The sequence below is a fragment of the Leptosomus discolor genome, chromosome 27, assembly GCF_034619465.1.
Source record: "Leptosomus discolor isolate bLepDis1 chromosome 27, bLepDis1.hap2, whole genome shotgun sequence".
NCBI classification, from domain to species: Eukaryota; Metazoa; Chordata; class Aves; order Leptosomiformes; family Leptosomidae; genus Leptosomus; species Leptosomus discolor.
The window spans coordinates 462563-485197 of record NC_141417.1 but is presented as its reverse complement, the minus strand read 5'-3'; the positions used below and the strand labels follow the sequence as shown (position 1 = coordinate 485197).

General features: G+C 63.1%; 1 protein-coding gene across 1 annotated transcript; it reads right to left on the bottom strand.

The window, feature by feature from the left end:
- Positions 1–2949: 2949 nt before the first annotated feature.
- ANKRD52 (ankyrin repeat domain 52) lies at positions 2950–22333 on the bottom strand. Its single transcript, XM_086478773.1, has 28 exons — positions 22307–22333; positions 19494–19577; positions 17018–17096; positions 15755–15825; positions 13871–14071; positions 13662–13749; positions 13374–13516; positions 13000–13212; positions 12807–12885; positions 12103–12217; positions 11932–12014; positions 11726–11843; positions 10613–10681; positions 10188–10328; positions 9978–10055; positions 9588–9699; positions 8861–8932; positions 8232–8433; positions 7690–7777; positions 7445–7562; positions 7004–7223; positions 6291–6378; positions 5377–5460; positions 5039–5184; positions 4743–4825; positions 4260–4342; positions 3975–4066; positions 2950–3318 (listed from the first exon to the last, which is right to left on the bottom strand). Exons 1-28 carry the CDS (start codon positions 22331–22333, stop codon positions 3074–3076), a joined length of 3222 nt encoding a protein of 1073 aa, XP_086334899.1. The 3' UTR covers positions 2950–3073.
- Between the last annotated feature and the right edge of the window lie 302 nt (positions 22334–22635).

The following is a 22635-nucleotide window of genomic DNA, read 5'->3' as shown; positions in this document are numbered from 1 at the left end:
TGTCTCGTCGTCGTTTTCGTCGTCACGTTGAGCGGAAGGTAACGCGTCGCAGCACGGAACAAGGCCAAGAGAGAGATCGGTTTTCTTCTCTGAACAAAGAAACTGAAAACCACAACAAAACTCCAAAAAATAAGGGGGGGTGAAGGAAAAGCAGCATTCTCGTGTGCTCTAAGGAACGCTCTCGCCCCGGCTACAGGAAAAAAGCCGCGTTCAAGTGAAATGGTGCTGGAGTCCCGCCCCCCGTCAGCGACGCTAAAGCCACACGGCACCGAGGACCAGGGCACGAGGGGCCCGGCCACGGCGGGCAGGGGACGGCCCGGCTCTGCCGGAGCCTCCGAGCTCCCCCCAGCTGCCCCGGGGGTTGCCGGAGCATCGCTCAAGAGGACGGAGCCATCACGGCCCAGGGTCTGCCCCGCTCCGAACCCATCTCCGTCCCTGGGAATCGCTGCCCGCGCCAGGGCCGGGAGCGACTCGGCCCCTCCATGTGCCTGAAGAAGTACTTTAGCCCTTGAAGACGACAGCTCAGGACTTTGGACCCATTTTCCTGCCCCGCGGGGAGGGCGAGGGCCAGCAGCGAGAAGAAGAGATAAAGTGATGCCTAAATTCCTCCCAGAAAGGGAAAGAGCTGCAAGAGGCAAGTGCGGACTCGACAGCAATGTAAACAAGTCTCTTTTTCCAGTTCTCCTCTGTAAAATACTGAAAAGGATCTTCAAAAAGGATCTTTCTATTCAAGTTTCGTGAGTTTATTCTGGTTCCGAACTGAGGTATTCGGTGCAGAAAGGTTAACACTTTCTTTCAAGCTAGAGGGTTGGGGGGGAGCGGGGAGGGGGAGACGCGGTCGGCCGGGACCCGACCCTACACCGGCACCGAGGGAGGGACCCGCCGGCCCGGCTTCGGGCGCGGGGCGGAGGGGGCTCACGGCCCGAAGAGGGAAGATCCCTCCGGGGCAGCCGGAGGAGCCCCCTGTCAGAAGCGCCCGGGGGGGACCGGAGCCCTCCAGGGCCAGGCTGACCCGCGCTCCTGCTCCGAGACCTCGCCGAGGGCAGACGTCCCGAGTGCTTTGCTGAACGAAGGGCGGGTGGTAACGGGATGGGGAGACCGAGCTCCGCCGGCGAGCGGGTGCCGAGCACGAGCAACGGGAGGTCCCCGACCCCGCTCCCCTCCGGGAAAAATTCCTATGTGAAACGTGAAGAAAATGTGCTTATCACCCAAAGGCCAAGACTAAAAACTTCATATTTGGTTCTAAGAGTTTGGCTTTGGTAAAAGAAAGAAACAGTGCGAGGGGACCCTCCCCGCGGGCTGCAGCAGCACCTCGCCTGCCGGGAGCCTCCCCCGGGAACGGCCGGCCCCGACGCCCGCTCCACACCACGGCCTGCGCCCGACAGACGCCGCCCTGACAGAGCCACCTTCACGCAGAAACTCTTTAAAACAAACCAAGAAAAAAGATGCAATACCTTATTTTGGTTACAGAAACGCTTTTTCTCTCTGCAACGCTGGGCAAAGAGCTGCGGCGCGAGGCTCGGGCGGTCCCATCGCAGCCTCGCCCCCAAAGGGCAGGCGAGCCCGGGGCTTGGGGGGAGAGGGGGAGCCCGTCCTCCCCGCTCCCATCCCGGAGGGATGGCACTGGGATGCCCCGGGGGGGGCACGGGCACCGGCAGGAGCCTCGGCCCCAGCCCCGCGCTCGGCGAGGCTGCGGGGGGACCGGGGGTCGGGGGAGAGGACGGTTCCCGAAACGCTCGTGGCCCTGGCAGCCCGTTCTCGTTTGCTGCATCCCGGTCTTTGGCTTTGAACAGACTCGTGATATGGAGAAAGAGTATTGTTTTTTGCACGTGATACAGTAATTCAGAAGGAAAAAGAAGAAAAACAACGGAAAAAAAAACAGTGCAACATTCTCGAATGCTTCAAACCTGCATTATAAATATGATTTCTAAAATTAAAAAAAGGAAACCCAAGACAAAAAACAACGATCCCACATACACGCACGCTAATAAACCTGCCAAGATGCTGCATTAGAAAAATAAACACAGACTTACTCAGGGTTGTGAATAAGGACTTTGAAGTGCATTTTTTCCTTATTAAAAGGCTAAAACTTTCAGAATTTTTTTTAAGGTTTTTGTTGTTTTTTTTAAAGGTAAATGCTCGTTTCTTTATAAATAACTTTTTTCTTTTTAAAAAAAAAAGCAACACTGACTCTCGCATGGGAACGGCCACGCAAAACAGAGAAGGAAAATCCAAAAACGAATCGTTTCTTAGGACCCGACGTTTCGCCAAGAACAAAAAAACCGACCAACAGAGTCCCTAAAGTGCCTGGTGTGGGGAGGGAGGCTCCAGCAGCGCATCCGCAGCGCAGCGGCCGACCGCGGGGCTGGGCAGCAGCACCCGTTTTTGCATATAAATGACAGCTGCCAGAGGGTATTTTAGTGTCCCAGGTACAGTAGATCTCGATTCAAGTGTTTGCAGCGGAACCCCAGGATGAGCGCGAGAAGAGAAGCGATGGCGAGAGGAGCAGCGACAGCGGCGCCTGGCCAGGAGCGAGCACCCACCCAGCGCCCGCCAGACCAGCCCGTTCCCCGACTCCCACCCCCCAAGAGTTCAGGCTTCCCCGTCCCGGCGAGCCGGAGCGGGGGCCCGGGGCAGCCCGGCAGGGCAGGAGGCCGGCAAGGGGCCCTGGGGGACGCCGGAGCCGCCTCATCCCGCCCCGAAGGCCGCGGGACGAAGCCCCTTCCCGTCCGCGGGCCAGGGGTGGTGGCGGCACCCGCCTCGCCTCGGCCGGGCGAAGCCCTGAGCCCGCAGCGCCCGTCTCCTGCCCTGCCGCCGCCGCCGGAGGGGCGCGAGCGGGCGGGGAGAGGCTGGAGAAGGGGCAGGGGACGGGACGGCGCTGCCAAGCTGCTCGTTAAGCCAATTAACAGCTTCGGCACCGCGCCGGCGATGCGGCGAGAAGAGGAAGCTCTGAACTCTTGGCCTACCCGGCCACGCTAGAAGGCCTGCCCAGTCTTGTTCTCCTTTAAAGTGCCCTATATTTATAGAATTTCTAAATAAATATAATAAGATATTAGGTCACCCATAGTTTAAGCTACTCCGAGTAACAGCCGTCCAAGCCGATGGCATTGTGCCGGTCCTTGCTGTAGGGGCAGGTGCTGCCGTTGGGCAGGGCCCCGCAGGCGGCGGTTTTGGCTGCAATGCCGCAGTTCTTGAGGAGGTTGAAGCTGAAAGAGCTGATGGCGTCTTTAGGTGGGAAAGGCTTCATGGTGGAGAGGATAAGTGCCAGGCAGTCGGCAACGTCCTTGTTGGGGGCGCATGCCAAGGCTGGGGTATGACCTAGAACGGAGCCGGGGGTGAGGACCCGCCCCGGACGGGCACCTGCCCCCGAGGACGCTTCGAGCGGGGCCGTTCCGAGCCCTGCGCTGAGGGGCCAGGACATCTGCCTGGCTTTATCCCAAAAGCTGCCGCTTCCGGGCACCGGCCATCCCCGCAACTGCGGCGACGGCTCTGAAGCGTGCCAGGATCAGCGGGAGACAAACGAAACGCCTCAGAAGCCCTGGCAGCGCGGCAGACGCAATGGTATTTTTCACGACTTAAAGGTATTCCAGCAGAGCAGGAACTCTGCTGGGAGAAAAAGCTTCTGGCCACAACCACCAGCTTCTGCCAACTTGCAAGTGAGTCAACAGCTCACGGCTGGCTCAGGCTGGGCTGGTTCTGTGCCCGGCAGGAGAGCCAGACAGGCCCCAGAAGATGCACGGGGGGTAAAAGACGTATTTCAAACACGTGTGGGACCTGGAAACGCTTTTGCAGCGGATTGCAGGTGCCAACATCCTCACCCGGCCCGTTCCTGCGATGCCACGAGCTGAGAACGCGCTGCTCAGCCACGGAAGGGACGCAGCAACCCTCCCGAGCCCGGCTGAGCCCTCCCCCAGGCGGCCCCCGGGGACACCACACCGAACCCCCGACCCCGGGCACCCGCGAGGAGCACGCACCTTCTTCATCCACAGCCAGCACAGTGGCACCTCTGCTGAGCAGGGCCTGGACGACGGAGGCCAGCCCGTTCCGAGCTGCGATGTGGAGCGGCCTGGGGGGAGGGAGGGCAGCGTGAACTCGTCAGGTGCCTTTGGCACCCTGTGCCGAGGCGAGGGGCCCCTGCCGAGTACCCGCTCGCACGCCCACCGCGCGCCAAGCGGGAGCAGAGCTCCTGCCGCCGCCGCGTCGCCCCCACCCAGCCAAGCCCTGCTTTCCCCCCCGGCGGCAGCTGTCCCAATACTCACATCTGCAGAGCACTGTTACTTGCATTGATAAGGCCAAGGTCTTGGGTTTCCCCCAGGATCAACAAGGCACACTTTTCATGGCCCTGGAAAGGAGACCAGCCCGGTTGTAGCGCACGAGCAGGAAGACGGGGGCAGCGGAGGGGACCCGGTGCTGCCCGAGTGGAACCTGACTCCCCAGGACACAGAAACGCCCCCCAAACCTGACCCTCCAAAACAGTTCACCGCCTTGGCAGGGCCCGAGAAGGCACAGGGCTGTCCCCTCCCCCTCCTCCGCAGAGAGGGGGGCTGCAGACTGGTCTGTGCTACAGCCCAAGCTGCTCCGAGCTGAATCGGGAGCATCGTACAGGCCCAGACCCGTAAGCCGGAGGGCAGGGCAAGGCCAGGGCCCTCGGCCCGCTCTGGCGGGGCAGGAGTAGGTGGCCACCCCCTCTCATTAAGGTGCCAAGGCTGAAGGTGACGGTGACTGCAGTCGCGGCTCCCTACCTTGCTGCAGGCCAAGTGAAGAGCTGTGTTCTTGTTGACATCCAGCACAGTTATATTTGCTTTTGCTTGGTACAGCAGGAACTCTGAAACGAGGAGGGAGAGCTGGGCTGTGGAGAGGCGGCGGCAGCAGCACAGAGCCCGGCCATGGGGGGCAGCGGCCGTGTGCTGCGGGGACGGAGCGGGGCAGCTCTCCCAGCAAGGAGAGGGGCAGCCCGGCTCCCGCGGGACCCAGTCACGGGGGGAGGCACAAGGAGGCTCGCGCCCCACACCGGGGAAAGCGGCCGCCAGCCACGTACCGACTGCTGCAGTGTGCCCGTTCTCAGAAGCCATCATGAGGGGAGTTCTCCCCAGCTTGTCGGTCGTGTCCACCTCGGCTTGGTGGCGCAGAAGCAGCTGTAAACCATGGATGTTGTCTGCAAAGGCAGCAGCGTGAAGGGGTGTCCTGGGAAGATGAGAGAGCAGGTAAAGAGAAGGGCACAGCACCCACCCCAGCGAGACTGCCCAGGCCTACAGACACGTCCGGGAACGTCCCTTTGTGCCATGGGAAGTCACGTGGAAATCACTGTGGGAGTCGCCGCCTCCACCCAGCAGCACCAGGGGGTGGGTGACAAGGGAGGGACGAGTCTGCACTCACCTTCCTTTGGCATCTCTGCTATTAACAATCTTGGCACCTAATGCTTCCACCAGCATTTCAGCAGTGCCGTCCTGGTTGTTAATTCTGCAGTGGGGTGGAGAAGGAAAGTTAGAACAAGACTAAGCAGCGTCAGCACGTGTGCACTGGGAGCGAGCAGCACGTTCCTGGGGCTCGGATGCAAACAGCAGCTGGTCTGGAGCTGTTCAGGGTCAAACACCCTTTTACCCGTCTCGGTCGTTACCCAAGAAAACGCAGTACCACGCCAGACAACAGCCTTGGCCATCCCTCTGCTGCTACGGGGCCCCAGGACACGCCCGGCCCACCCCAGGCAGGACGCGGCAATGCCTCCACCCTCCTCATCCCTCCACAGCTGCCCAGGGCAGCACCCTCCTTCCTCTGCCGGCTGCGGAGCCACGGAATCACCGTCAGCCCCAGCGGGACCCCAGGGATGGTGCTCACCCTGCCCCAGACACCTCTGAGGAAGGCGGCTTGGGACAACGTGGAGCCCTTCTCCCACCAGAGCCTCGCAGAGATTCCCCGAGACGCTCCATAACCGAAGAGCAGAGAGGAGCCATCGAAGGCGGCCGGCAAGGGCTGAACCTCCGGCCCTGGGCAGCTCCACCGAGCTGAACGCCTGCTGGCACGGGAGCCTGGTCCACGGCAGCCCTGGCTGCGCTGCAGCCAACAGACCGCCGCTTCACAGCTCCCCGAGGAGCCCCGGCAGCCCAGCAAGCGCCTCCCTGCCACAGGGGAGCCGGGACGAGAGGTGGTTCCACCCCGAGGAGCTGCCGCCGCCCAGGGAAGAGCCCTCGGCGAGAAGGGCAGGTTGGGAGCTGCCCCGCTCAGACCACGTACCCCCTCTCCCGCACCGCCCGGCTGGGGAGGACCCGGGGCAGGTCCCAGACGCCACTTACACTGCACAGTGCAATGGAGTAAAGGGGTTTCCTTCTAGGTACGCAAACGGATTGTGTTCAAGTAACAATTCAAGACAATCTTCATGCCCTGTGAGGGGAGAGGGACAGAAACACATCGGTGCCCAGCCCGCGATTCCTCGCCTGCGACGAGCAAGAAGGGACCGAAGGCCCCCCGGGCTCCCCCACGTCCAAAGAGCCGGAGGCTCCAGAGGCCGCACAAGACCAGCGGCACCAAAGTGCCCAAAGCAACCCGTTCCCCAGCACAGAGGCAGTGGTTTTGTTTCCTCTCTGGCAGCAAAACTGCTGCACTTCAGGTTTCTAAATCCACACCGCCTTCTGAATGACTGCGCAGCCACTCGAAACGCTGAGACACCCCTTCCTGCTGCCCTATCCGTCCCACCACTGCCTGCAGCCAGGGTGACGGCCAAGTACTCCTACAAACCCGGCAGTCCTGGAGGAAGCAGCCTCAGCTGCTCTAGAACAGCTGTTTTCGTATTTCAGCCCTTCTTTAAGGGGCTTGGCAGGGGCAGAAAAACTCCCTGCCTCCCTCTCAGGCTTGTGCCGCCCTTTCCACCAGCCTGACCTCACTGCTGGGCCGATGGCTCCCAAAGCAGTGCAGGACAGAGGGACAACCTGTCTCTTCCTCACTCCCTCCTCCCCATCGACCGCCGGAGCAGAGCAGAGGCGGGCAGGGGCCCAGCCCAGGTCCTTACCACTGTATGAAGCCCAGTGCATCGGTGAGTAACCGCTGTAGTCCACCACGGAGTCCAGAGGGTCGGTAGAGAGGGCTGCCTGCAGCAGGGTCCTCAGGATTTCTAAGTGCCCGCACGCCGACGCAAAGTGGATCGGGGTCCGGCCTTTGAAATCCCGACACAGAACGAAGGCATCGTGGTCCAGCAGGGCGGCCAGGCAGTCCTCACAGCCCGTCACAGCCTGCGGCCACGAAAGACGACCAGGAGGTCAGACCCCACCCTTCAACCGCTGACCGACAGAACCACCCCCTTCTTCCCCAGCTTCCTCTCAAACGCTGCATCGCAGGAAGGGAGAACCGGCTCTTTCACTGGGGACTCTTGCCCCCCGAGCAGCCTCCGCACGGGAGGACCAGCAGAAGGCGCAGGGCTCCAGGCCCGCCCCGGTCCCAGGGACGCACTCACCCCTCGGTGCAGGGCTGTCCTTCCCCTCTTGTCTGCCGCATCGGCGGTGGATCCCTTCTCCAGCAGCAGGTGGACACAGTCAACGTGGCCATTCATGATCGCCAGCATCAGTGGGGTTCTGCAGGGGGGGAGAGCGGGCTCAGAAATCAGCTGGGTGCCAGTACCGCCCTCTGCCCCCTGCCCCAGCCACCCTGCAAGGACCCTGTGCCACACGGATCCCAAGAGAAACGCCCGGACAGACTCACTGGCCGTGGATGTCCATGACGTCGGTGATGTCCGCCCGCTCCCCGCTGTCTATCAGGAGGTGCAGGGAATCCGTGTTCCCGTTGGCAGCTGGAGACGACGCACAAGGGAAGGAGGAGTCACACGCACGCACAGGTGGGTCCCCTCCTTCCAGCCACCGCCGCAAACCGAGGGAAGGGGCTCGTGCCCCGCAGCCGGGCACACGGGGCTCAGCAAATTCGTCAGGGGGTCGCCAGGCGACGGGACCGGCGACCTCGTGCACAGGCGGAGCTGGAGACACGTGTGTGCAGGAGCTGCTGGTGTCTTCTCTCCCACCCGCTAACGAGCCACTCGGACCCTCAGCTCCTGCCGGCCCACCACAGCAGGCTGCACTGGCCCTGTCCTGCCTCTAAGCATCATCCCCCACTACAGCCCCTTCCCTCTCCCCGAGCAGCCGTCGGGTGAGCGGGCGCCCTTGGCAGCGGTGGCACCGACGGCTGGAAGGGCTCTGGACACGCTCCCTCGCCACCCCGGGCCGTCCCCAGCCCCGTCTGCCCCCCGTCACCTGCAGCGTGGAGAGGGGTCCACTTCCTCTTCCTCTCCTTCACCAGAGCGGAGGCGCCGTGGCTGGTGAGCACCTCCACGCACTCGGTGGAGCCTCTCTCCGTGGCGAGGTACAGCGCCGTCCGCCCCTTGTGGTCCCGCACGTCGAGGTTCACGAGGGTTTCGGCAAGTGTCTTTAGGGCTTCACAGTGACCATTATAGGCCTGAGGACGAAGCAGACCACGGTAAAGCGGTGCCTGGAGAGGCGGCACCCAGAAGTCCCCCCACCCCGGGACAACCCCTCCACCCAGATGGGCTCCTGCCCGGCCACTGCCTCTCGTCCGCTCTTGGGTCCACCCAAAGCTCTCGCCCACTCCCACCCCTGCCCACACTCAGACAAGGGAGGTGGCTCCGAGCAGCAGCAACCAGAAAGCCGCGGAGAGACAGAGTGGAGCACAGAAATCAAAGAGACTTTGAACGACGGCCCGTGGGGAAAGCCGCTCCCCAGCCACTGGCGCTGTTCCTCCTCTGCCCCGCTCAGCACCGGCCCAGCCCGCGCTGCCCGGGAGCGGGCACCTCTCCAGGGCTCGGCCCGGACCCCGCACAGAGCCGTGCCCTGCGCAAGCCGGGGGCTGGGCCAGCCGTACTTACAGCTAAGTGCAAAGGGCTGACTGGAATGGTGCTTTCCACATCCTCCAGGCAGTTAAAAGACATTTCCAGGAGCTGCAACAGCAACAACACAAACCGTAACTGATCCCGCAATCGCAGAGGCTTCGACCCTGCCCACCAGCAGCCTGCAGAGGGGTGAGAAAACCTGCTCATCTGATCCAGAATGATCCGAGTTTCAGGACGGGACCTTCCTTAACCTGGCTTTGGCCCTTGCGTAGACAGTGACACCAAGTCCCTGCCATCCCAAAGCCTCGCCACTACTCACACGATTTCCTACGCCCACAGGGCCGCAAGCTGGCCCGCTAACAACGCCGGCATTTCAGACGGAGTTACAAGGCATTTTCCAGACCGCAGGAGCTCTCCCTTGGCACAGGTCTCCAGGCTTCCTTTTAAAAGCCCGACCTTGCTCCACTGCCAGGGGTTTAAGCAAGACAATCCTTACGTGCCGCTGTGCCAGGTAACAAAGCTCCTTTCTCTCAGGCATCGCTCTGGCCCAGGTCCTTCCTCCGTGGTATTCCCTGCACAACAGCTCCCCAAGAGTCCCCACACTTTTTAATCAAACCTGTCCCCCTTCCTCCTGGACAAACCTCAGCACTGTAGTGCCTACAACACACACAGTCCTTCGGACACCCTAGGGCTTGACACGTGCCTTAGCGGGGGCCTCCCCCCTCCCCCTGGCAGCACAGAGGGTTTTCTCCAGCTCACTCACCAGTTCGAGGTTCTGCCTGTTGCCGTACGCAGCTGCATAGTGGACAGCGGTATATCCCTGCTTGTCCCGGAGGGACGGGTCAGCACCATTATCCAGCAGGAACTCCAAACAACTGCAACGAGCAAGAAAAAGGGGGGATTGGAGAGGCGGAGCCTTGCAGGGCACCCCCTGGTGTGTCTCAGCGCAGAGGCTGTGCCAATCCCCTCAGGACACGGCGTGCATGCAAAGCCCGCTGGCAGCGACGGCCCGGTTGGCCTCCAGACTCCAACCAGCAGATGTCTCCTCCCGGCCAGGGTCAGCAGGAGGAAGGTGTTTCTAGCGACCGCGTGCGGGCTCCGGGAAGGGGCGAACAACGAACAACTGCCAGGCGGGGCCGCGGCCCGGACTCACAAGAACGCCTCCTTCAGCCGGGACTCCTTCAGCGGCTCCTCATCAGTGTCATGGCTGTTTCCTGAATGAGTCTCTGCTCTGCAAGGCCAGAGACCTGCATCAGTTCGCTGCCCTCCCCCTCCTGCCCGCGCTCCTCAGAGCGCAGAGCATCGCCGCCCAGCAGCGCCCGTCACCGCCCGCCCCCCAGCGAGGAGCCCCCGCGGCGCTCACCGCCTGTACGTGTCCGAAGCAGCAGCATAGTGTAGGGGGGTACAGCCTTTACAGTCAGCCTCGTTAATGCTGGCTCCTGCCGTGACCAGCGTCACCGTACACTGATAGCTGCCGTTGGCGGCCGCGTAGTGCAGTGGAGTCCTGGGAAGGGCCAGAGGGGCAGGGGGCTCAGCGAGGCAGGACGCAGGGAGCCAGCCACCGCCCCGCTGCCAAGCTGCACCCCGCTCTGCCTCGAGGCTTCGGGCCAGCAGCTCCTTCTGAAGAGCCAGAGCTGGACCCCTCGGGGTGAGAGGGGGTGAAGGAAGCGGCTTTAGACACAAAATTCAGCAAAGGTCTTAGAAATGCCCCAACCCAAACCCAGCGCTCCGGCTCCTGGGGCTGGAGGAGTCACCCTCGCTGCCTTGCGAGGCCCACAGCACACCTACCTTCCAAATTTATCTCTCCTCCTCAAGTCAGCACCGCTGCTCAACAGCAAATTAAGACATTCAACATTCCTACAGGAGGTAAGGAGATGAGTTAGACGCAGATCAGAAGGGACCCCAGCAGGAACACAGACTCCTCCCAGCTGCAGCCCAGACAGCTACGCTCCTCACGGCCCGGACGTGCCAAAGCTCATTTCCGTCTGTCACCTTTGGGCAGCGTAAGAGCCGCGGCCACGGCTGGATGCTCCACGCACAAAGCTCTTCCCTGCTCCCCAGCAAAACAACCCTTCGTGCTTCCTGCCTCACCAGTGCTACCCTGCACTGCGTGGAGCTCTCAACCCCCCAGGGAGACATCAGCCACGGCGTTAGTCCACGCACTGAATTTTAGGCTACAAAAAAGATCCAGAATTTCTGGCTTCTGCGCCAGCGTGTCGCTCCCGCCGCCCAGGCAGGGTACCGGCGCCGCGACGCCCAAAGCCGGCCCCGTGACCGGCTCTCAAGCACCGCCTGTTGCTGCTCCATCCCTGGCAGTGTCCAAGGTTGGACGGAGCCTTGAGCAACCTGGTCTAGTGGGAGGTGCCCCTGCCACCGCCAGGGGCTTGGGGCTGGATGATCTCTGAGGTCCCTTCCAACCCAAACCGTTCTGTGATTCTGCGGTAACAGAAACGAGGACCCCGACAGGACCCTACACCTCCGCCCTATCGCTGCAGCCGCACCCGCCCTCAACGCACGGTGGAACCGAACCCCCTGGCAAACACCACACAGCCACCTAAACTCCTGCTGCTTTTCAGGCATCAGCCTGCGAGCCCTCAGCGAGCCCCCAGCCAGGGAAGCTTTTTAGCCCCATTTTAAAGAAGGGTAAATAGCCACGGAGGGGAGCGACCGGGATGAGTCACCGAGTCAGCAGCAGAGCAGGGCCAAAACGTTTCTGTTTTCATTCCCGCTCTAAACACGAGCCTCTGCTCTCTCTGAGCTGGGAATGGGTCTGAGTCCCACTCCTGACCAAAGCACTGCACTGGGCTGCCCACGGGTGCAGAGAAGGGTGGCGGTTTGGGCTGGAGGCAGGCAGCGCCCTCCCTGCCCGCAGCTTGGGCCAGCGCCGCAGGCACAGCTCACCCTCCAGAAGCAGCAGCGTGGAGGCAAGTCCTCCCGAGGTTGTCAGGCGTGTTGATATCGAAGCCTGCAGACAGCACGTGCTCATTGCTCAGCGAGGAGACGATACTGTACAACTGACCTGGGCGGCAGGAGGGGCGGGGAGTCAGGGGGAAGGTCGAGGGTGCCCCGAGTGCCCCCACCGCAGGAGGGACGACCGAGCCGCTCACCTGAGGAAAGTAGCTTACGACAACAGTCTGAAAATCCAAAGAGAACAGCTAAGTGCAGAGGGAACATGTCGTGGATCCCACGCCTGCCAGGAGATGAGAAGGGAGTCAGGATGGATCACTTCTGCACCCTCCGGCCCAGGGCAGGGCAAGGGAGGAAGAGTCCTTCCTTACCTTGCAGTGTCAGCACCATTCGTCATCAAAGTACTAATTAGCAGCTCGTGGCCATATCTAGCAGCAACGTGGAGGGGGGTATTGCCGTATTTGTCAGCACAGTCAATCTCACTGCCTACAAAGGAAAAGCCAAGTGCTTTGCCAGGGAGCCTCTGTGTTCTGGTCCCCAGCAGCTCAGGGACAGCTGTTCCGACAGCCACATCCCCATCTCAGGGACACAGCTCCTCACTCGAGTCCGTTCAGCATCGGGCAGAAGGAGAACTGTAAACTGCCCTCCGAGCTGAGAGCCCGCTTGCATCCTGCGGGCCCAGGGCATTAGATCTTTCCCCCTTGCCCCACGAGGGGATGCATTCAGCCCCAGTGGTCTCCGGCTGAACCCCTGGGGTGTCTGCCAAGCCTGCAGCCCTCTTAGAGGAATATTGTCTTTCAGGCTGGACACGGCAGTGGGAAGGTTCTTTGGCTGCAGCAGCTCTGACCTGGCTGGAATTTCAGTTCCCTGGTCTGCACTTTGCTGCCCTCGAGGGCCTGCATGCTCCCTGCCACCCCTGAGCAGCAACAGCCTCAAGAGCAGAGAGCGAATTCGAGGGACAACTGTAGAGCTCTCAAACCCTCCGAGCAAACACGCAGGGAGGTCCTGGAGGCGGGTGCTGAGAAGCACAAGAAAAGGCCGGGGTAACCCCGGGCCGGAGGAAGAAGCCACTCACCGTTCTGGATGAGGATCTGCGAACGCGTGAACCGCCCGTGAATGGCAGCCATGTGCAAGGGGCTCTTCCCTTCCTTACTCTGCAGGGAGCAGAAGCCACGTCACTTCGGCGTCCCACCACCCTCCCCGAGCTCTCCCGTGGGGCAGCGGGTCCCCACTCCCACATCCCCACGCTCAGCCCCTCAGTGCCAGACCTGAAAGTTGACGTCAGCCCCGTTGTTCACGAGGAGCTCTAGGCACAGGGCCCCGTTGGTGGAGACGGCAGCGAAGTGCAGAGGGGTGAAGCCCTTCTCGTTAGGCTGATTGACGTTGGCGCCGTAGTTGACCAGCTCGTTGGCCACGGCATCCTGGCCCATGTAACAGGCGATGTGAAGTGCAGTGTTACCGAAGGAATTTGGTTCATCGATCTGTGGGAGCAACAAACCCCAGAGGATGCAGGGATTCAGGAAGAAAAAAGGCGGCCGAGAAGCAGCCAGGGCTCCTGCCGCCACCCAGCACCCTCTCCTACTCCTGTCTCCAGGCTGGCCGGCACCCAAGCGCCCCCCGCTCACAGCCGCGGGGGTCTCACCTCGACTCCCAGCCTCAGCAGGTGACGCACGACTTCGATCTGGCCGCTGGCTGCCGCAGTGTGCAGCAGGGTGTAGCCCTTCTTGTCCTTGCACATCACGTCAGCTCCCCGGGCCACCAGCAGCTTCAGAACTTCCAAATGCCCTGTCCGGGAGACAGAGGTAAGACCCTGGAAAACGGAGACCTGGGCACGGCGGCCTCTGGGGAGCCCCCCCACCCTGAAAGGAGAACAACACGCAGCAAGCGACGTGGGAGAAGAGCCTGGACAATGTCCGTGGGGAAAACCCACCTAGGAAAGCTGCCCAGTGGATGGGCTGGCGGTCCTTCTTGTCGCAAGTGCTCAGGCTGGCCCCCTTGTTCAACAGCAGGTTCACCATCTAGACGGGGAGAAGCGGTGAGAGAGGCCGCTGCCATTCCTCCCCTTCGCCACCCGCCGAGCCCGGACCCGGGAAGAGGGACACGCACGGGGCACCCCGCGCCCAAACCCGCCTCCCCTACCTCGAGGTGGCCGCTGTGCACGGCGTGGTGCAGCGCCGTGCGGCCCGTGCGGTCCGCCACGTTGACAGTGCTCAGCAGGGGGATGATGGCCTCCACGCACTTGGTGGCCCGGTTGGCAGCGGCGACGTGCAGAGGCGTTTGCCAATACTTGTCGCGGGCATTGACGTCGGCCGAGTGCTTCAGGAGGAGGTGAAGTGCCTTCTAGCAGGAGCAGAGGAAAGCAGAGCTCTAACCCGGCCTGCTGGAGCCCGCCCAAGCCCCCCAGCCAGGTGGGGGAAGCTGCAGCTCGGTCCCCCTCATGCTTCCAGCACACACGGGGCCACCCAGATCCGCACCAGCCTACAGCCCCGAGAGCCGGAGCTGCCCTCGTGGGGCTGAGCTCCGCACACCCACAAGTACGGCTTCTCCCCACTCTGCCAAAGGAAAGGACTTGTTTGCTTTCGTGTCCCCAGTGGCATTCTGAACCACGCTCACGGCTGTGTTTCAGGATGTTGCCACAGAGAAAGGGTGAGCGAGGCAAAGCCAGCGCACGAGAGACTCCAGGAACGAGCAGGGAGAAGGAATCTTCCCTACACAAACCCTCCAGCCCCCCACCTGGGCTGCTCCAGCTCCCGCTGTGTGGGACCTGAATGAGCCAGGCTCATCCCACCCACCCGAGTGCAGCTGTGAAACGCGGCTGCACCGCGGTACCGGCACCGGAGAAATACCTCGGAGCCATGTGACTCAACCGTGAGCGAGCGTTCATCTGTGACTCACGAGGTGCGAAGCCCGGGGGATGACAAACATGACCCGCTGACCTATATTTGATAATTATCTCCCCCTTTTGCTGGCAGAGGCTGTTTGCTGCAAGCCCACGTTTTCCCCGCTACAGTCTGCGGGCCGTCCACTTCCACGCAGCTTCCAACGGCCCGGCCCCACGGCTCCCTGCTCCGCTCCCTTCTCCCAGCGCCGGCTGAGACCACTCCCGGCTGGGAGCAGCACACGGAATGGCCGGGCAGCCCGTAAACCAGCAACCCCAGAGGCAGGGAAAGCCGTGAGGCGCGCAGCCGTGTCGGGAAGGCTCCCCTCAGGAGCCGGGCACGCGGGGCACTGGCGGAGCCCCGTGCCAAGCACGCCGGGGAAGAAGAGGACGAGGGCGGTGGCTCTGCAGCACATCTGATCCGAGGCAGAGGAGCAAAGGAGCGTGCTGGGATTCGCAGACAAGCAGCCCCTCAGACCCGACAGCACAACAGTCTCGGCTTGCCGAGCTCCCGTGTTTGAGCGACCCACGGCCCACACACGCCCGCAGGGAACGCCTTCAGCGGAGGCTCACGCTAAAGGGTTCCACCCCGTGCCTGCCGCCGATGACGAGAATTCAGGCAACCAGGTGACGCGAGGTAACTTGCCCTGCGTGTCAGAGCCGGGGCTTCGGGTCCCCTGGCTCCAACCAACGTGACCACAGAGCTTCTTGCTCTCCAGCAACTCAAAACAGGACAAAGTGAAGCGGGATGAAGTTAAGCCCACAAAAGCTAAACGTCGGGAAATCTTTCCAACAAGATCCATTGAATCAGCTCCTGAGAGAAAGGGCGAGAGCCCCACGATCCCTCAAAGAAATGTGAAGCTGGATTAGACAAAGGGCGAGAGGCAGGGAGCAGGATGCTGGGGAAAACCCACGTGCTAATCCTGAAGGATGGAGGAAAGGGAACCAAGGAGATTTTTTCCAGCTTTCATTTCCAGCCTCTGAATTACACATTCGTCCCCTCCCCACTCTAACGAGACCACCCACCTCAGCCAGAACCCGGCGAGGTGAAGAAGAGAAGCAGCACGGTGCCCCCCTCCCATCAGCGCCCGCCACCTCCACGCAAGGAGCAGACAGAGCCAGCGGACACTTCAGAGGGAACCTACCTCGTTACGAGAGGCCGCAGCGCGGTGTAACGGGGTGAGCCAAACAGTGTCCTTCGCGTTAACATTAGCACCTGAGGAAGAACAAAAGAAGGGGTCAGGGGACAGAGAGGTGACGGATGCCCCCGCTCCAAAGCCCCGGGGCAGGTCTGCAGCCGCCTCCGAGGCACCGGCCGGGTGACAGCGCCAGTTCTGCTGCAGGAGGGGACCTCGCACTGAGCTCTACGTGAGGACAGGCGCTGAACTGCGAGAGGAACAAGTCATGTCCCTTGGGAGACCGAAGGGACTACATCTCCCAGAGTGCCAGCTTCCCCACCGAGCCAAAAATACACATCAAAGACCCAGGAGCAGTTCGGCTCCTCGCTTTGAAACACATGAGATAAAAAACCAGAGCATTTCATGCTGGGAGCTGTGGTTGCTGTGGGCTGCATCTCAGTATTGGAAAGGGATGACGACAGATTACTGCCATCCCCGCTCCAGATCTGGGCTAGGCACTTGGGTCCCACGACCCCCGCAGCCCCTGCCTTCCTTCGCTGCCGAGCACTCGGCACACGGGCAGGAAAAAATCAACACAGGGCACGTCAGGGCATCCCATGCGCTGCAGGGGGAGCTGAACATCCCCGGTCCTGTTTAACCAGCCCTCAGCAAAGGATTTTCCCCAGCCTCTCCTTGTCGGGGTCACGTAGGATCATGCCGGCCTCGGGGCTCCCCCACGCCACCAGCAAGCAGCTGCGAAGCCCGCGGTGCCCCGAGGCGCCGCGCTGGTGAAGGGCAGATGAGGAGACGCCCCCGTCCGCACCGCACGGGGCTGAGTGTCTCAGGGGGGAAACGAAGGGCAGCTTTATGCCAAGTAACACAAGCCAAAACTGAGCAAAATCCCCTGTTTCTTTAGCTGAGCGCTCTCCATGAGCAAGTGAAACCCTGAGCGTCCTGCCGTTCAGGGCGCCTCCGAGGCGAGCATCCCCACTGCGCCCTCCTCCAGTACCTCCTCCTGACATCTCGCACACATCCCCCTCCTGGCTTGGTTTCCACCTCTGCTATTTCGGTGCCGAGACGCTTCTCTGTCCGAACAAACCTCTTAGGATTATGGCAACATTTCCTAATCTCCCCCTGGCTGCAACCCCACTGGCTGAAGCATGAGCACATGGTTGCTTGGAGGGTGACCAAAAACTAGTGCTCTGCACCCCCGAGGCCAGAGGAGATCAGAAAGGTGCCTCAAAGGCAGCGCCAGCGCCCGAGCCAAGCGCCCCGCGCCTCGGCCCTTACCTGACAGTATTAGGAGCTCGAGGATTGCAACATCTCCTATGTAGGCAGCAGCATGCAGCGGCGTTCGTCTTTCTTGGTCCTGAGCGGGGATGTAAGAAACCAAAACCGTCGGTGAGCTTTGAGGGCAGGGAGACCCCTCCCCCACTCCAGTCTGCCCCAACACCTCCCGTAAGCGCGTGCAGCAGCTTGGGACGCCAGACAGGGGGAAAACGGCTTGAACCCAGCACCCTGCTGAGGCACTGCAGGGGTGCGCAGCCCTTTGGGAGCTCCGTGGGTGCTGGGGTGCACCCGGTGGCCAGAGCGGAGGGCACCTGGGCCATAACCCCAGCACGGGACAGGGAGGCTCTGAGAGCTCCAGCCACTCACTTCATCCCCCCCCGACTCCCCAGAGTCTGACCCGACCCGGCTCCGGTGCTGCCGCACTTAACGAGCGTCCGCAGAGCTCCCCGCGGTGCCGGATGAAAGCCTGCCCGTGCTCTGACCGCGCGCAGCCCGGCCCGTTCCGCACACCTTCATCCTCTCGGCCAACGATAAAAACCACCCGGAACCACAGAGGGCTCCAAACCAGACTCAGACCCGCTGAAGGGCAGGAAGGTGCAGAAGCCCCTCTCTGGGTCAGCCACAGAAAAAACACCTTTCACTTCACTCACACAGGGCCAGGCCCTGGGTAACCTCTGCCTCCAGGCGTTTGGGTCGGGCCCTCCTGGGGGGACGCGCCACGTACTAAAGCCAGGCAGCAAACAAGCAGAGAGCCAGAAGAGCACGGCTCGTTTCAAGCCCCAGATTTTGTGTGTTTGGGGGGAAGGCACATGTAATTGCTTTTCATTAGGTTAAAAAGCGTTTGGAAAATGGTGGCGGTTTCATTTGTTTTGGTAACAACTTGTGCTGGCACAACCAGGCAGGAGGATGTGAAAGAGAAACCCAGCTGGCAGGTCCCTGAACAAGCAACAACATTTCTAAACCTGCACACAAAAAGGAAATTAAGTGTTAACAATTGTGGTTTTATTCCTCCGGCAGCTGCGCGAGAGCTCAGCGAAACAATCCCAACCCTCTCTCCTGACCAGAGAGGGCGAAGAGCTGCCAGGTCCCCAACCGAACCGGCCACAGCAGAAAGTCCCCACGCCGTCTCTGTGGCACGAGCTAAGGTCCGGCCAAACCGTCAGTCCTGCGGGCACGGGGGCACCAGCGCGGGGCCACCCTCCCCTTCCCGGGACGCCGGCCGGCCCGCGCAGCGCCCGCCCTTGACCCCAGGGTAACGCTGCGAGGATCGGGGTGCGCGCCGGCCCCGGCTCCGCAGGCTGGGTCGGGCGAACGCCCCGAGGAAGCTCAGCGAGACGGACGGGAGCGGCCCAAAAGCCGGCAGCTGCCTGCGGCCCAGCGGGGAGCAGCGCGGGCCAGAGCCCCGCCAACGCCGCAGCGCCGAGGAGACGGCGAACCAGAACAGGTTGCTCCGGCCTCGCGCTCGCAGCTCACGGCGGAGCCCGGCTTTTGGGCTGAGAGCGCAGGAACGGCCGACCCGGCACCGCTCCCACTGGGCCACCACGTCAGGCGGCGCTGGGCCGGGGCAGGCTGGGCTGAGCCGGCGTCGCAGCAGGCCGGGCGTCTTATCCGCGCGCCTGCCGCCGATCTGCGGCGGGAGCTCGACAGCCGGATCGAGGGAGGGCACACCGGCAGTTGGGAACGCTCACAAGCAGGTTTCACCCCTTCCCTCGCCAGAGCCCGGTCCCCACGCTCCACATGAGGACAAGACCACGCTCGTCACCACCAGGCTGGGGCTACCGAGGGCTGCTCCCCCAGCCTGGCCGCTCGCGGGAACCGGAGGGACGTGTCCGAATGGCGGCCGCCTCTCCCGGCCTCCCCGCCCGCTCTGAACGAGCGGCAAAACCACCCTCTGCCATCAGGCTGAAGACGAGCTCAGGGGAAACCCCTCCTAACGCCTGCGAGGTGAATTCGCTCTGCTGAGCGGCTCAAACCCTCCTTCCCCCCTGGGGAACAACCTCATCACCAGCCGCCCCGCTGCCTCCACACCCAACTATTTCGGGTCGCTGTCCCAGAGGAGAAAAAGGCAAACTGGCGAGGCAGCAAAGCCGAGCCCCCGTGAAGAGTCCTCCCACGCACCCCACAGCCTCTCCGCGACGCTCTGCGCGGCCGAGAGCTTCAGGAGGCTCTCGCCATCTCCTGGGGAGGGGCGGGAGCCCCGGTCTTCCGCGCGCCCCATTTTACAGACGGCAAGACCGAGGCCACGGGACAAAGCTGCGCGGCACGTGGCGGCCAAGAGACGGGAGCAGAACCCAGAAATCTTTGTTTCAAAACCCCAGCTCTGACCATCCTTGCCAGAAAGAGCCCCCACCTTGACAGCACCCACACTGCACCCGCTGAGCCTCTGCCCTGCCCTCTGCTAAAGAGCTGCCCTGGGGGAAGGGAACGGGCAGCGCTGGGTGCAGGAGGGGCGCGAGCACGGCCAGGCAGCACTCACCAGTACGTTAATGTTCTCCTTCTGGTTCAGCAACGACCGCACCTCCTCGATATCGCGGTTGAAGATGGCTTGGACCAGAGGAGGCTACAAAGGAAAAAAGCAGCAAGTCGTGAAGGTGGCACCACGTGGAGGACACGAGAGGGAGGAGAACCGGCAGCGTGGCGGCATGGCAGAGCCTACCTCAGCCTGATTTAGCCAGGGCCTCACGCCACGAGCGAGCCCCCCCCCGCGCCTGCTCCTGCCAGACCCCGGCCCACCGGGCAGCTTCCTTGTGCCCGTGGCTCAGCCGGCACCAGGAACTAAATTTCAAGCCAGCAAAGGTACTTTTTTTGGTTGTTTGTTGGTGAACGGATGAAGAAATTGCTGGAAAAGCCTCCCCACTCGCCGAGCCCAAGGAGCAGCGCTGACCACGGCCCCGGCAGCCCACCCGCAGAGCCTCCGGCAGCGTGCCCATGGCACGGCTTCGCTCTCCCCACGCAACGCCCGAGCACAGGACGGCAGGTCCAGCTCCCGCAATCCAAAGCTTTAGCCACAGCCAGAAAATCCCCGCTCCGAGCTGGCTGAAGTCCCCTGGTACCAGCCAGATCTTTGCAGACCGTGAATCAGGTTTCCCAGGGCACAGTTAGGTGATGCCTCCTGCCCTCCTGCAGGAGGCTGCGCACCTGCTGCTGCTCTCCTCTCTTCTGAGAAACACCTACGATGCTGCGCTGGCTCCAGCGGTGCAAAGAGCCTGGCAGAGCCCAGCCTGGCAAAGCCCAGCCTGGCAGAGCCCAGCCCGGAGCTCCTCCTGCCTCCTGCTGCCCACATCTCAAAGAAGTACCGCAGGACTCGGGAAAAACCCGGAGCAGAGCCCTCGCCCAGGTCTCAGAGCCAGCCGGTGCCGTGAGCCGCAGCACCGACAGCCGGAGCTGCCAGAGCCGTTTGAGCGGCGGGGCAGGTCGGGGGCCAGGTGCTGCCCAACCTCCGGGCACCGCCCGAGAACGCTGCTCCCCATTTCTTGTTTCACAGGCCTAAAAATGCCATTTTCACGCAGCAGGTTCTTCAGGGCAGAGGCTGCCAAACCCGACGCTTCCCTGCCCCGGCCGGCCGAGCCTCGGCCGCTTTCCGCACGTGCTGCGACCCCGGGCGAGCTGCGGCAGCCCCGACACGCGCCCTCCAGCTCTGCCTGCGCGCCTCGGGCTGGACCTAACGGTCAAACCCAGCGAGCCCCGCTTATCTCGACCTCTCGGAGGAACAACAGAGCTTCGTTTTCGAGGCAGCCCCTTCTCGTTTCTGCTGCCCAGCCAACCTCACGCTCCTCTGCTCACCCTACCATCAAAGTAAAAGCAGTTAAACATGGGGAACACATCCCGGGTCAGAGGGAACGCGTGAGTCATTCCCCTGGAATGCAGCAGACTCAGCATCACTCGTTAGACATTAAAAAAAAAAAGGTTTAAAAAAATAAAAGGGAAAGAATCGCAGACGATAATTATGCCCTGAGCAGTCTTCAGTGGCGCGCGGTTTGCAGCAGTGCTGGGTCTGACACACCCACCCACCATTCACAGGGAAAGCTAAATGTTTTGGTTACCAAAAAAAAAAAGTTCTATTTAAATCACAGATCAGTCCCTCGTCCTCACCCCTCCCCTCCTTCATCCACCCTGCCAGGCTTTGAACAGTCCTTACATTAACGATACTGCAGGAGCCGGGGGGATGAGGGGCAGGCCTAAATATTTGGTTTCGAGCGGCCAGCAGCCCCGATCTCCGGAATCGAGGTGGATAAAGGTGGTTTAGGTAAAACGCGCGGCAAAGGGCGGACGTCCAAGCTGGGGCTGGGGGTCACTGCTCCGGTGGGGTACGGCCATCGAGCCCAGGGAAGCAGGGCCACGAGCGGCAGCGTCTGTGCCGCGCGGGCCAGGGGAAGGCGACGGGGCTGCTCGGGGCTGGGGGGTCCCAGGCGAGACCCCCCCAACGGGCAGGATGGCAGCTGGGCAAGGGCCACGTGCCGGCGGCACCAGGGTGGGGGCTGCCTTCAAACCCGGCATGGGAGACACCCTGCACCCCAGAGGTGTCCCCAAAACCGCACTGGGGACACCTTGCATCCTAAGGGTGTCCCCAAAACCGCACCGGGGACACCATGCATCCTCGGGGTGTCTCCAAAACCTGATGCGGACTCCCTGCACCCCAGGGGCATCACCAAAACCTGATGGGGACACCCTGCACCCCAGGAGTGTCTCCAAATCCCGACAGGAACACCCTGCACCCCAGGAGCGTCCCCAAAACCGCACCGGGGACACCCTGCACCCCATGGCCGTCTCCAAAACCCCGATGGGGACACCCTGCACCCCAGGGGTGGTTCCAAAGCCCAGCGGAGGCGCAGCGACCCCGGGGCGGGCCGGGGTCCCACCCCCGCCGGGGCAGGGGGTCCCGGGGCTGGGATTCCCGCCCGGGGGTCCGCGCTCCCTGAGGCGGGGTCTCGTCCCCTCCTCGGGCCGGGGGTGATCCCGTCCCGGGGTCCTGCCCTTACCGGGCCGGGGGTGCTGGGCCCGGCTGCCGAGCCCGGGTCCCGGCGGCCGCGGGCGGAGCGGAGCGCGGCGGGCGGCGAGCCCCGCGCCGGGCCGGGGCTGCGGCGGGGCGGCGGGGGGCGCCCGGCGGGCCCGAGCGGCAGGTGGGAGCGGGCCGGGCGGCCCCGTGCAGCGGCGGGCCGGGGGCCGCGGCCTGGGGCGGCGGCCGGGCCGGGCCCGGCGGCGGCGCGCACTAGGCCGCACATCCCCGGGCTGGCGTGGCGGCGCGGCCGGGCGCGGCGCGGGGGCGGCGGGCGGGCGCGGGAGCGGTACCTGGTCCGTGATGCTGAGAATCCCCATCTCGGGGCCGCCCTCAGCGCCCAGCTCCCGGCATCGGGCTCCGGCCGCGGCGGCTCCGCTCGGGCGGCTGGCGGGGCGGGGAGCGGCTGGGCCCGCCCACCGCCCGGGGAGCGGCCGCCGCCGGGCCGCAGCGCCGCCGCCGGCCGCCATCGCCGGGGCCCGCGGAGCTGGACGGGGGGGGGAAACACCGGGCTCCCCTGCGGGGTCTGCGGGAGGGCGGCCTCGGGCCCCTCGTCCTCAGGGAGGGCAGTCGGGTGCCCCCGGGAGCCCCCCGCCCGGGCCCTGCGGGTCCCCGGGTCTCC

Bases quoted from the DNA above. Each gene is read 5' to 3' on its own strand.
- ANKRD52 (XM_086478773.1), bottom strand. From the start codon at position 22,333: ATGGGGATTCTCAGCATCACGGACCAG. The intron at 15,826-17,017 runs GTAAGGGCCGAG...GTTCTTCCTCAG, and splicing joins CGAGCTCCTAATACTGTCAG to GTGCTAATGTTAACGCGAAG. The intron at 13,213-13,373 runs GTGAGACCCCCG...TTGCTCCCACAG, and splicing joins TGCTGAGGCTGGGAGTCGAG to ATCGATGAACCAAATTCCTT.